Below are 13,215 nucleotides of genomic sequence, written 5' to 3'. Positions count from 1 at the left end.
CAGCCTCCAGGCTTGTATCTCCTTTCCAGAAGGGAGACTGGGAACCCAGAGAGACTCCGGCTCTGGGGCTCAGTCCCTGTCCTGTAACTGACCTTCCTCCACCCAGACACCCCCATTTTTTCTGAGCCCAGAGTTCCAGGACAGCATTGCAGTAGCAGGAGTAGAGATTAGATCTCAGAAAGGACTGGCCGTGGAGGACAGGAGGAGACCCCAGGGTCTTAGCCTTGGGAAAGCCCCTGTTCCCTGTTTGAGTCAGGGGCACAGGGGCAGGGAAGAGGGGCCTCCCCGGGAAGGGCCACAATACTGCTTCACTGTGATGGGACACGCTGGGGCGCTTCAGCCTCTAGGACCTTGGAGTAGGTGTGTTTGGGATTCCAGTTAGGGATGGGAAGAGAGGAAAAGGCAAAGGTTTGGGGCTGACAAAGGTTCAGGGGTGATGCAAGGAAGGAGGGGTGATGCAAGGAAGGATGTAAAGTCTTCAGGTCATCCTAGGCTCCCAGGATAAGAGCTGTGGCACCCTTGGGGAGACCTGGACTGCTTTCTGGCCCACCACTCCTCATGGTCATGACCAGACTTGGAAAGATCAGAGCACAGCAAAGACAGGCATGCAACCTCACACCTCCCCCTCTCCTTCCCCCTACCTCCCCACTCATACTCAGTGGTTGGGAAGGGGTGCTCATGCCTATTGGCTCCACACTGGCCATATCCTCAGAGACAGATAACTAGGGCCACCATCCCTCTGGCTGGCTGTGGCGTCTTTCTGGCTAATGGACATTTCCTTTTTACTTAGCAGCTCACCATGGCTGGGAGCCTGAACCCCCTTTCAGAACCTCCATAAAATCCATGCCTCCCACTTTCTGCCTTCCTAGACCCACTCAGTACTCAGCATCTCCTCTCTACTGCCCGTCCTCTTTCCTCACCATCTCTCCCCGTGTCTGTGTGCCTTCCCATCTTCTGTGCTCCAGCTCTGTGTCAGGATTCACATGGTGACGTTTGGGTGGCAGTTCTCCACTTATAGCCCTATCAGGACATCATTCGTTCCCCAAGTATTTTGCAAGTCTGTCCTTTGGGCTTGGCCTCTGCACCTCTATTTCCTGGTATGTTTCTGCTCCTTGTTTGTCTGCCCCTCGGTCTCTGGGTGTGTCATAGTCCCCAGCCCCCAGTGTGCTGTTTCTCCTTGGCTATAGTCAGAGAGCATAGAGGTGGCTGGCACTCACTAGGTGTGTGTGTGGGGGGGGGGGGGCGGCTATGAGATACCCAGAGATGTCCAAGTGAGAACGACCAGTGGAATCTACCTCCAGATGGGAAGGGACCCCCTTCTTTTATCTCCCAGCCCAGACGGAGCTTTTGGGGGGAGGTTATGTAGAGCTGCCTAGGGGCTCTCTCTTTCAGTCCTGGGGACTCCTGTCCCCCCAATCCTTGCTTCCCAGGGTGGATTTGCTGACTCAGGACCATTTCTGGGAAGACTGGTTTGCTCGCTTTTCCTGCTGGTCGGAAGAAGCTAGAAGGAAACAAGCGCCCAAGGGCCCCTCTTCCCGAGGATCTTGGGCTCTTTTCCTTGCCCCTCCTGACCCATCCCCCGCTCATAACCCTCACTGGAATCCCAAACTCCTTCCTTTTCATGGCCTCTGTGTCCTGGCAGAGTTGAGATGCCTTCACTAGCTTTGGGGGTGCTCACCTTGGGGACCAGGGCTCTCTCCTTGGTCCTGGGTCTTCAAGGACTGGGACCCTCTCCAAAGCTGGTTTTGTTTTTAGATTCAGCTCTCTTATTTTGCTGATGAGGAGACCAGAGCCCAGTGACTTGTCTAAGACTACATGCCTCTCTGGTGACCACGTTGGCACCAGAATCTGGTCTTTAGACTCACAGCCCATGGGTCTTTCCAGGACCCAATATGACGTCCCTTCTGTTGTTTGTGGGAAGACCCCAGGTTGAGGCTGGGGCTGCCTCAGGCCTCAGGCCACAGGGACATGGGGCTTCCCTTTGCTTCATTTGCCCTGTGCTCCGAGAGGTCCTCCAGCTTTCCTGATGTGAACACAGGGATTGTCTGATTCACTCGTCATTGCCCTGCTAGAAGGCACAGAGACTGCACACATCTGCCCACAAGCTGTTGGCCCGTGGCTTCACACCAGGAAGGGGGTGAAGCTGAAGGCTGTCTGCTCCCTCTCCCCTGCCTGACCCCCCTCGTCAAATGAATGACTGAAACTGGGGTAACACACACACACACATGCTGGGACTTGGATGTTGGGGTTCTGACCCTCTCTACCTGCCCATCTGGCTTTGCTCTCCCTGTCCTGCCACTTCGGGGCACGGCAGCCCCTCTGGCTCCTCTCTGACCCCACTCTGAGGCCTGTTGGAGGCATGGAGGAGTGGGATGCCTAAGTGGGAGCCTGAAAGGTGCCTGCCAGTCACCGACCTCCCTCTGCTGCAGCCCTGTGATCCAGGGAGAAGCCCCGGCCTCACTGGGGTTCAGTCCTTGCTTGTTAAATGCAGGGCGGAGCATCTCAGCCACTCCTGCAGACTCTTTCCAGGGCCCATGACATACATGGACTCCCGCAGCCCCCTGCTTTAAAAAACTGGAGAGTGAGCCTCCTCAGCTACTTCACACATCTCCCAACAGACCTTGGCCTTGACTGGGATACACCCTGGGAGGGGGAAGGGGAAGAGCCCTCGGCTTTGCTCATGCTGTTCCCAAGACACCTCTCTCCCAGACACCCTGGTTTCTAGGCTGCCCCACTCCCAGGTGGCCCCGTGCACTTACTTCTCATGACTGAGCCTTAAGCTTTGCCGCCTCAGCTTCTGTCCTCAGTGGGGGGCAGTCCAGGATGGGGCACAGCTGGCAGCAGGGTGGGGGTGAGGCCCTCTCTGCCAGCCTCAGCCTGCAGCTCTGCACTAGCTCTCTCCCACTTCTGCTGGGCCAGGGGGGTTTAAGCCACCACCACACAGGTGGCCGAGTGACAACCCCCCCCCTCCATCCCCACCCCCTCTGGGGTGCAGCGAGTTGGATGACAGGCGCCCCACGTGGCCAATCTGAGCCTGGGGCAGGGTGTGAGGGGCGGGGCAACCAATTGCAGGGGGCGTTGGAAAATTCCAAAACCACATGCGACAGCCACACGCGGTCAAAGCTTGCTGTTTCCACCCGCCAAGGTGGTTGTGGCTGGGGAGCCAGCTTGGAGCTCACGGGAGCCTGGGGCCAGGTTCCTGCTCCCCCTCCCGCTGAGGACCACAGCCTGACCCTCTTTGCCAGGTGACTCCAGGGACAGGGAGGTTTCTAGAGGTAAGTCACAGGATGTCTGCCCTAGGGGCAGTGGCCTGTGCCACCAGAGACCCTGTGGACTGCCAACAGCCACCTGGTGGTGTATGGTCTGAGAGGCCACCCCACCAGCCGCCATGCTTGTGCCCTCCCTGCAGACATGGTATATGTCCTGGGCTAGGGAATAAATGATAATAGCGGCAGTAATAATCATCAGACAAATATCCACTCTCTGCAGGAAGGGTTATTTCCTCAAGAGCAATACTACTGAAACTGGAACGCAGATAATGATGATAATGACGATGATGATGATGATATGGTAATAAAATAATGTCTCCTGTGTGCCAGGAACAGTTACTAATTTTTATGTGGATTATCTAATATTCATGAATACTTGAAGTAGGCACCACTATCCCCATTTTGAAGAAAGTGAGTCACAGAGAGGTTAGGTAACTTGCCCAAGATCACACAGCTAGTTAGGGGTCAGTCTTCAAACTCAGGCAGTTTGGCCCCAGATCCCACTTGAGGAATGGGAGGGTATCTCTGGTTCCAGTCTGCTCTTGAGGATGTCTCAGCTTGGGAGGTTTCCTGGCATGGAGTCTAGAGTTTATTGGCCTGGGGGTCCTTCTGAGGGGCCCTCTCAGCCTCATATCTGCTCTGTGGGGTACCTTAGTCTGGGGTACCCCTCTTTAGGGCCCATTAGTAATTAGGCCCTCTCTTGGTCTGGGGGGTCCCTCCTGGGTTCCTCCCTTCTCAGGACTGTCTGGGAACTCCTCCTTGGGGTTGTCTCAATTCAGAACCTATTTTGCTGAGCCTCTTGGCCTGGGGGAGTCCATCTCTTCCGGATCCTCTGAACCAAACTTCCTAAGCGGTCTCTGATCTTGCCAGGTCTCTAACAGCTCCTCAGTGTGGTACCTTTCCCTGCTGGCCTTCCTCTGACAGTGGAATGTAGGGAGGCCTGTCACCCTGGCTTCTCATAGGACACTCTGGGGTGGGGGTGGGGGCTTGGTGGTACCAGCCTAGTGGGGCTGGGAAGGGGGAAGGTGGCGTGGTCCTAGCCAAGGTTTCCGTGGTGAGAGGTTAAGGTAGGAATGGAGTGTAGGCTCCTCCAGTTCCAGCTGCTCCAAAAGTCCCCCTTTCCCCCCCACCCACATATGTTCCCTGGCTCCCATCCCCCAGTTCTCAAGCACGTCACTCCTTGACCTGCTTTTCCTCCCAGGGCCCTGCTCAGCATTTCCGTGGGGCCCTGTGGCTAGGGGCAGGCGAGGCACCGATCAGGATTGTGCTGAGCAAACAACCCCCCACCCAGGAGGACTCAGTGTCCTGGATAGCCCCCCGCTGCCCATCTGCCCCACCCAGGGGTGAGGGGAGGCCGTTGTCTTCTGAGATGTCCTTGCTTGGAACAGGGAGACTTTAGGCAATCTTGGCAGCCAGAGCAAGGTCATTGAGCTCTCCGGAGGAACTGGTAGGGATTCCAAGAGAGCATCGTGGAGAAAGGCAGGGGGTCTCTCTGGTGCCAGAGTGGTCCTCATTAATGCGGGACGCATGCTTATAGAGGCTTTTCCCAGAATGCCTCAGGCTGTTACAGGTGTGCCTGGCCCTGCTGGGATAGAAACTTTGGGACTGAGGTTGGGTTGGTGCATTTTCTGGGGGAGTCGCATCCACAAACTAAGGGGATAGATCTGATGTGCTGAGAGGTCCCTAGAGAGGATGCTTCCTCACCAGTGTCCACTGGGAAGTCCTTCCTGAGCTCTAGCCCCCTTCCTACATGCTGTAGCCTCAGTCTCTAGGGGCCCAGAGTGTCCGTGTGTATCATGTTTCCTATGGAGGAGAAGGTTTTCCTGCTCTCCAGCTCTGCACAGCCTGGCTTGTTCACACCTCAGGATGTGTTAAACCACCGAGACGAACACCAAGTGTGCCTCAGCTGCCACAAAGCCCGGTGCAGGCTCCCTGAGTCCCGAAGGCCACCCCGCTGCACCCTGCTCTCTGCCTGCCATCTCCTCTGCCGGCTCCTGTGCCTCTGTCCAGCAGCCCTTCTCCTCTCCCGCAGATCTCTACTAATGGCTCTCTCTTCCAGTCTGTGGTGCTCCCTCCCTCTCCACAGGCTTTCACCTTGACCTCCTGTCACCCCGATCTTGAGGTTTCTTCACACCCCACCCTGGGCTCCCCATCTCCCCGATTCCCTAGGTGGCTCCTCTGTCTCTTAGCTCCTGCCGTCTCTCCTCACCCAGCACCAGGCGCTGCCTCAACCCTCTACTCACAGCTGTGGGTCTTCTTTGCGGCCAGCAGCTCTGGAAAGAGAAGAGACGGGGTTGGGGCCAAAAGTTGAAGACGACGGGCCCCAGAACACCGCCCTAGCACCTGCCTTGTCCTAGCCCCTTCCTTTCTCCTGAACCTTGTGTCTGAGCAGAAGGTGGGCCACCCTCCACAGCACCCCTGTCTTCGTCCTGTGCCCTTCAGGTCCTCAGAAGTGTTGGGCTTCTCACTGCCTCTGGGAGTTCCCCAAACTATTCCTTCTCCCTTCCCCCTGGATGCTTTTCCCTGACACCCTGGTCAGTGTAGCCAACTTCCTGTCATCCCTCCAGTTTCCAGTTGGAGAAGCTGTACACGCCCCTGTCCCCTCCCCTCGTGCTCACACTAAGCACCAGCATTTGATTTCCTGACACTCACCACGTTGTTACCTAACTGCTATCATTGTGTCATTGTCCATTAAATGAGGCTTTCCTGCTAGTCAGTAAACCTTGTGGAGGAAGGGACTATGTCTGTCTCATTGACCTTGTTATTCCCAGAGCCTTCTCTAGTGCTCGGCCCATGAGAGGAGCATGGAGAGCACCTGGGACTGGGAGGAGGGAGAGCTGTGAGCGCAGACTCTGCTCTGCCCTCCTGAGCCCAGGCTTCTCTGGCATGCCAGCTTGCAGAGGAGGAAGTCCCTTCCTGTGGCTGGTCTGGGGAGTGAGCAGACAGCAGGGTGCCCAGCGGCTTGACATGGGGTGTGCAGGGACGCACACACCTTTCGGGGGGCAGCCACTGGGGGGAAAGCCTTCACTAGAGCGTTGTGGCGACTGGGTGGGGTTAGGGGTGATGGTCATTCATTTGTGGCATTTATTGCACACCTACCAAAGGAGACCCTGGGAGGAGGTTGGTGCATTTCCTACAGCTACACAACAGCTCCTCACAGAGCACAAGGCTAGCCCTTTGTACCAGAAAAGCCTACAGCCCTGCCTTATGCCCCCTATAGTCTCCCTAACCTCTGAATATGCTCTCCTGTTAGATTTTTATTTCTGCTGGCCAGTCCTGGACACCTGTCCACCAGCCCCCCTTCCCCCCACACGCTGTCCCTCTGCCCAGGAGATGTTCCCCGAAGGCAGGCTTGCTTGCTTCCTTCACTGGGCACAGTGGGCAGCGGAGGTGGGGTGGGGGAGGACTGCCCAGAGAAGGAGTGACTCCTTCAGGCTCCTCCCCCTCCCGCTGATCCTGCCTGGCCCCACCCCGCTTCCTCCCTGACGTGGCACCCTCCCTCTGGCCTCCTGGGGTGGGGGTGCCTGCCAAGGCGGTGGTGTTCTTCCTCCACCAGGGGGCCCCACAGCTTGCTGGCACTTGCTCCCCTGGGTGCTCAGAGCTGACCAAGCATGTGGCCGTGAATCCTGCTCTGAGAGGGTCTCTGAGTTAGGCTGTGGGTGGGGCCAAGGGCTGCCTGACTCTCTGTCTCCGAGTGCCCCCGCCCAATGCCCCACATTCTCTGCTGGGCCAGTGGGGAGGACAGTGCCAGGCTGGTGGGCATGGGCAGCGAACAGGGTCTGCTTCCTCCCCCCACCCTTTGTCTGTCACCCTTCAAGGCAAGACAGGTTCCTCTGCTGGTGAATGAGCGGCAGGTGGTGGCCTGCCTTCCATCCTCAGTTGCCATTTACCGCTGAGCAAAGCAGTGTCCCCACCTGTCCCTGCACTGGCACTTGGGAGGGCCTGCTCACATTCTGACCCTTCACTGGTCTAGCTTCCTCCACTCTGGTCTTCCCTGCGCCCCCACCGCACCCCACCCCACACCTGTCTTCCTTCCCTACTTCTCCCTTTTTTGCCCCTCCCCGTGTTTCCTGCTTCTCCCCATTTCCACAGCCTCTTCCTCTGCTTGTCCCCAGCCCCTCCTCCTGCTTCTCCTTTGGTTTCCATCCTGACTGGCCTGTATCCCTGCCAATCCATCTCTCTCCTTCTCTCTTGTTTTGTCCTCCTCCTCCTCCTCTCTTTTTGACCAGACTCTTCCTCTTCCCCACCCCCCCTCTCTCTCCTGAACCTCCTGACAAGTCCTTTCCACCGGCCTGCAGGGCCATGGGCCTCTTACCCTGCGAGGCTCGGTGCTGTCTCTGTGGGGCCCTGTCCATGGGGCAGCTCCCTTGGTGCCGTTCTTGCTGCCCTGGCTGCCCAGGAGGGCAGGGAGCAGGGCCCAGGGGAGGGAGGAGGGAGCAGGGAGGGAGCACCTGGCCCATCCGCAGGCAGGGGAAAGGAGTGGCTGGCAGAGTGGCCTGGTACCAGGAGGGGACACGGGGAGAGAGCAGAGGAGCAGAGTTTGGAGTTTTGAAGAGAAACAGGATGAGTGAAGGGAAGATGGCTAGCATTTATTGACCACCTACTGTGTGCAGGGCCCTTTGCCAAGCACTGTACGTAAATCGTGATTTCTTCCATTCTCATGGCATCTGCCATGACTCCAGATTTACCCACAAGCTACGTGATGCTCAGAGATATTGCTGACTTGCCCAAGGACAATAAGTGGCTGCACTGGGATTTGAACCCAGATCTTTGTGACTTCAGAATGGTGTGTGTTTTATCTGAACCAAGATAGGGGACATGAACAGAGGAGACAGGGAAGGGTTGGCTTCTCTGGGGTAAGGGCAGACTCTGCCTCTTCTCCTGGATGAGGTCAGATTCCTCCCATGGTCCCTCAGTTCCTCGAGGCCTCTTACTGCTTACCCCCTGCGCCTCCCTGTCCTTCCTTAGAATTTTCTGGCTCCCTGATGCCCCCACAGGTCTGTCAGGGGCCTCTGGGCAGGGCTAGGGGAGTGTGTGGGGGCAGAGGAGTGCTGGGAGGGGAGAGGTGAGGAGAGGAGAGGAGGCGCGCCCTGCACTAGTTGGAGGAAGTAGAGTTCCCGATTGGGTGGGCCCAGGCCAGGGCCTGTGCTGCGGAAGACAGAATGAGGCTGGGGATAGAACCAGGCTGGTGTTGGTCCTGCCACTTCTCTCCTACACAGCCTCGGTCCAGAGTTTGATTAGCTGGGCCTGGCTCTCCTGGTTACCCAACAGACCGGCTGGCCAGGGGCCAAGCTGCAGTGGGGCGGCTCCCTGGCACCTCCCCCTGCTCTCACTCCCAGCTGGTAAACAGCAGAACAGGACCCAGCCATGCCACAGCACGTGGCACCTGGCGTGGAGAGGGCAGGCAGCTGGATTTCCCTCGCCGCCCTCCACTCCTGCCCCATTCTGGAGCCTCACACTCTTGCCACCATCAGCACCTCCATTCCTGGGTAGCCCCCCAGTGTCTCCCAGTGGCTGCAGCTTGAGGGACAAAGGTTAGAAGTGGAGTAGGACCCCTGCACTCCTAGGATAGTGGGCAAGGGGATAGGGAGCGAGCAGGAATGGAGTGGACACTTCTGGGGACCTTCATGTGCCAAGAGTCCGACTGTGCGGGTCTGTGCCTCTGATTAGCCCGTGTCCTTTTGGTGAATGCATGGCCCATGCTTCTACGCAGACTTCTTGGCACAGAACAGGATGCTGGGCTGCTTGGGGCTCTCCCCCTTGGGCAGACTTGCAGTGAGAGTCAAAGCTCTCCAAACAACCCAGTGCCCTCTGGCAGATGGGTGGAGCCCGCCAGAGGCAGAGGGATGGGGCTGCACGGGAGGGCTGGGGGCCACTGGACTGGCCTCCCCTTCCTAGCCCGGTGACCGGCTTTGCTTCCGCTCAGGATCCTCCCTCTGTGTCTTTCCCTGCCAGTCCTTCCCTGTCTGGGGTTCCATCCTCTGTGCCTCTCCATCTCTTCTCTTTCAGCCGCTCTTCCTCTGTGACTCTGGGTCTCCCAGGGTATTTTCTGACCTTCCGGTTGTGGGTACTGAGTGGAGGCCCTGGCATCGTGCCATCCGGCCCTGCCCAACCCCAGTACTTCGGGCATGGCTGCCTCTCCCAGCCATGCTAATTGTGCCACTGTGCAGGGTGGGGATGATGTGACGAGGTTGGGAAGACAGGGTCCTGACCTTTGTGAGTTACATGCCTCCTGGACACTCTCAGGTCTCTACCCCTTCCCTGCCCTAAGCATACCTGCCTGGGGCTCTTTTTCGCTAGAGCTAGAAGGTGCCATGGTCATCCTTTTGGAAGTCCCCCCTCATGCCTAACCTTCTTCCCTCCTGCTCCAATCACAGCCCCTTTACTGGAGGAATCAGTCCTTTCAAATCAGGCAGTGGTTTTTTTTTTCCTCCTCAGATACATTCTTATGTTCTTATGCAAGGAAGAGGCTGATAGGGATCTGAGAATCATTTCACCCCCACGTGCCCAAGTTCCCTTATCAGGCTGGGGAATCTCAACGTAGGGGGCAAGCAGCCTGGAGAGGGTGGAGGGGGTGGTGGTGGCTTGGGACCGGAGAGCCATCACCAGCTTGTTTTCCCTTCCTCCCCACCCCCTAAACCACAGAAACCACTTAAAGCTCAGTGCAAGCCTGCCCTTCCAGGGAGGGCCTGGGGGGTGAAGGTGGAAAGTGTATGTGGGGCCTGGGCAGCCTGCGTGCCCCATGCTAACCCAGCCCCACCCTTCAAGGGCCACCCACTCTAGGAAGCCTGATTCATTGATTAGGACAACCCTGGGACTTCTCTAGGAGGTCCATACTGGGGGAGACCTCAACCCACACAAGTGACCCAGGGAGGGGCTTGTCCCTCCTCCTCCCTGAACCATTAGAAAAAGCACAGCCCAGGCTCTGTCAACATCTGTAGCTCTCACAGCCTCCACCCCTCCCCTTTCCTGTCACAAAGGCCAGTGTGGGTGGAGGGGACAGCAGGAGTTTGACCCCAGCTCCTGGCCCTGAACCTTCTACGGTGACCCTGCCTGTACCGCTCATCTGCCAATGAATTTGTGGCCACTTAGGCTTGGACGAAGCAAGGAGGGTTGAAAGGCAGGAGCTCTGATTTTTCGAGTCAAAAGAGTTGGATAAGAAGGTGACCTGCCATTCGTTAATCTTCAGTTACCACATCAGTAAAAAGGGGACAATAATAACTGTCCTGTGAAGACGCTTTGAGGTCCCAGCTGTGTGCACCCAAGAGGGGTTCGTAGGACTTCATTTGTTCTGGGGCATGTTTCAGTGGCTTTAGCTAGCCAGGAAGTTCCTCCAGGGACATTGTGGCCCCCATCAGAGGCCACTGAAAGCTGTGAACTGAGTGAATTGCTCTTTGAATTCCCACCTCACAGCCTCCTCTGAGCAGCAGGGTTGTGGGAGGTGGGGGCATCTGGCAGAGCCAGGGTCCTAAACCTTCCCTGCGAACAGGCCTTTTCTGCCATCTACCTGTCAGGAAAATGGGACCTACAATACCTACCTTACTGAGTGGTTGTGATGATTACTGGGATAACACAGGTAAGGCGCAGGACCTGGTACAAAGTACTGTGTTTAAAAAAAGATGGTTTGGTCCATCACTTACTCTCTCTTTCCATTCCTGTAGTCTTCCCTTCTCTTTATTGGACTCCCCTTTTCCATGCCCCTTTTCTGCTTTCTTTTTCTCTATGTTACCAAGTAACTTTCTTATTCTTTTTCTTTCTTTCTTTCTTTCTTTTTCTTTTTTTTTTTTTACATTTTACTTACTCGTTTTGTAACTTGTCTGAATCCCATGTCTGGTTTGATCCCTTCCTGGCACCTTGTGGGGCCTCCCTACCTTGTATTGCAGGAACGCATGAATGAAAGTCAAATGGCCTCTACATTTCTTCCCAGGGACTTCCAGTTGGGCATCAAATGCAGTTGCTTACCAAAGGTTGTGATGGAGGGTGCAGGTTGGGGCTGAAGTAGGACAGTTCGAAGGACAGAGCTAGATGCATGAGTGACTTCACAGGCTGAAAAAACAGGACCGCTGTCATCCTAGGGCAGGAGGAGACCCCTTCAGAGTGACCTGGTTGGGAGGCGGCTGCTGGAACCTATATATTATGTAGCAAGGGGATTAAGAGCCCAGACTCAAACCATACTCTCTGGGTTCGAACCCTAGCTTTACTCCTCACTAGACGAGTAAAGGCCAAGGTCGCATTGGATAATAATAGTACTTAACCCTCCTGGGAATTGCTGGGAAGAAGAAACTGAGTTGACAAGTTGTTGAACAGTTCCTTGCTTGGAACAATCCTTGTAGCTGTTAGCACTCACTTATTATTGTTTGGTCAATGCTACCACCTGGTGGACATCTGGAGCAAGATATCCCTGGCCTTGGGCTGGGGCAGCAGGTGGGGGTACCTGACCAGAGAAGGGAGGAGGAATCCGGGCGATGTGAATGGAGGTATGTGTGTGTTGTGTTACCATTACACATACTGAGGGCTGTCAGGATCCGCAGGCTCTTCCCCACCCCTCTTCCTCTCCTCCCCTTCTCCCCCATTCAGGGCACCATGGAAACTGAAAAAGGGCCCAAGGGGGAGGGGGAAAGAAGCTGAGTTGGCCTAGTGCCTTCTCTCCTCCTTCCCTCCCCGCCTTCCTTCCTCCTTTCTTTCTCTAAGCCTGCCCTGAGCCAAGAGGAACCAACTCCAGGGAAGGTGGAGACAGAGAAGAAGGTCACTGCTGACGTCAGGGACATTTAGGTAGGAGGTGAACACAATCTGACCTACATTTATCCATCTCCTTCCCCACCCTCTCCCTATTCACTGGGCATCCTTAAGAAGTGCTCTCACACTCAGGTTGGACTCCCTCCCCATATTACTCCCTGGGACATTTTATCTCCATCATTCAGTCGGCAAGTGCTGCTCTGACTCTTGGCTCCAGCTTCGCCCCCTAGGATGGCACAGGAATAAGCAAGAGAGAGGACACCTAACTCAGCACTGTGTGTCTGACACCTCCTGACTCACTCCTCTAGACACGGAAATTTCATCTCTTTCAGGACAGATGTGGGGACAGTGTGGAGTAGATGAGCGGAGGACTGCTGGAACCCTGGGGGGAGGAAGGTGGGGGGGGTGGGGGCGGGGCTGGCGGGGCTGGGGGAGGGGAGGAGTGGCTGATGTTTGTTTCAGTCGCAGAGTTTTTCTCTGAAGTGACTCAGTGATTGGAGGGCCCTCTGGAGGGGTGGAGGCCTTTTTTGGACCGGACCCTAGGACCTAGGCAGCCTGGACCCATTAAACTAGTTTCAGCGTCTCTTGGGGATGGAGCCCAGGATTCTGCATATTTTTAACACACTCATTCAGGATTGCCGATGTTTGATTATTCTAATGCTTGTTCAAGTTTGAGGTCTGTTCCAATTCAGTGTGAATGAGCTTCTTCCATCCCTGGCACAGCCATGGCAGAGGGAAGAAAGTAGGCGGCAGATCTGAGGGTGTAGGGCGCCAACGAGGGGGAGGAATCCTGCTAGAAACAGACACTTTATTAGCAAAAATAAATACAGGCTGGGCGGATGAAACGAATGAATACTGCAGACCTAGTAGAGGCCTCCTGAGGAAAAGACAGGGCCTCAGACTACAGATTGAGATGGGCGGGCGCCAGGGAGGCCCCCGGACACAGCTCCCCACCCGAGGGGGGCAGCAGGGCAATAAGAGGCGTCTCACACTCCCCCAGCAGCACGTCTCTGCGGAAGCCCGCGCCCCTGTCCAGCACCTTGGCCCTCAGACTGCGGGCCGCCAGGTCCGGCGGGCCCAGCCCGTCGAAGAAGAAGTCCTCGTTGAAGATGGGGTTGGCGCTGCACTTAACCACGCGGCTCCGCTGGGCGCGCGGCCGGACGCACGGCCGCAGCCGCAGCACCACGCAGCAGCCGCCGCCGCCGCTCCC

The 13,215-nt window shown here is 56.5% G+C and overlaps 2 protein-coding genes across 3 annotated transcripts in view; both read right to left on the bottom strand.

The window, feature by feature from the left end:
• The window catches only part of RORC (RAR related orphan receptor C), a 20,988-nt gene extending 13,311 nt beyond the window's left edge, over positions 1 to 7,677 (bottom strand). Inside the window, exons 1-2 of one of the 2 annotated variants that reach the window (XM_029948806.1) lie at positions 7,585 to 7,677; positions 5,513 to 5,542 (exon numbers count right to left, since the gene is read on the bottom strand). In XM_029948806.1, the coding sequence (XP_029804666.1) occupies positions 5,513 to 5,542; positions 7,585 to 7,624 (70 nt within the window). In that variant the 5' untranslated portion in view covers positions 7,625 to 7,677. Of the gene's footprint in view, positions 1 to 2,759; positions 2,928 to 5,512; positions 5,543 to 7,584 lie in introns of those variants that run through there. The other variant, XM_029948807.1, reaches the window with a different exon arrangement.
• A 5,122-nt stretch (positions 7,678 to 12,799) lies between these two features.
• The window catches only part of C2CD4D (C2 calcium dependent domain containing 4D), a 1,973-nt gene continuing 1,557 nt past the window's right edge, over positions 12,800 to 13,215 (bottom strand). Inside the window, exon 3 of the mRNA XM_029945778.1 lies at positions 12,800 to 13,210. Within this exon, the coding sequence (XP_029801638.1) occupies positions 12,907 to 13,210 (304 nt within the window). The 3' untranslated portion in view covers positions 12,800 to 12,906. The remainder of the gene's footprint in view (positions 13,211 to 13,215) is intronic.

The sequence above is a fragment of the Suricata suricatta genome, chromosome 8 (genome assembly GCF_006229205.1).
Source record: "Suricata suricatta isolate VVHF042 chromosome 8, meerkat_22Aug2017_6uvM2_HiC, whole genome shotgun sequence".
Lineage (NCBI taxonomy): Eukaryota > Metazoa > Chordata > Mammalia > Carnivora > Herpestidae > Suricata > Suricata suricatta.
The sequence above is the reverse complement of the archived record's forward strand: the minus strand, read 5'-3'. Positions and strand labels throughout refer to the sequence as shown.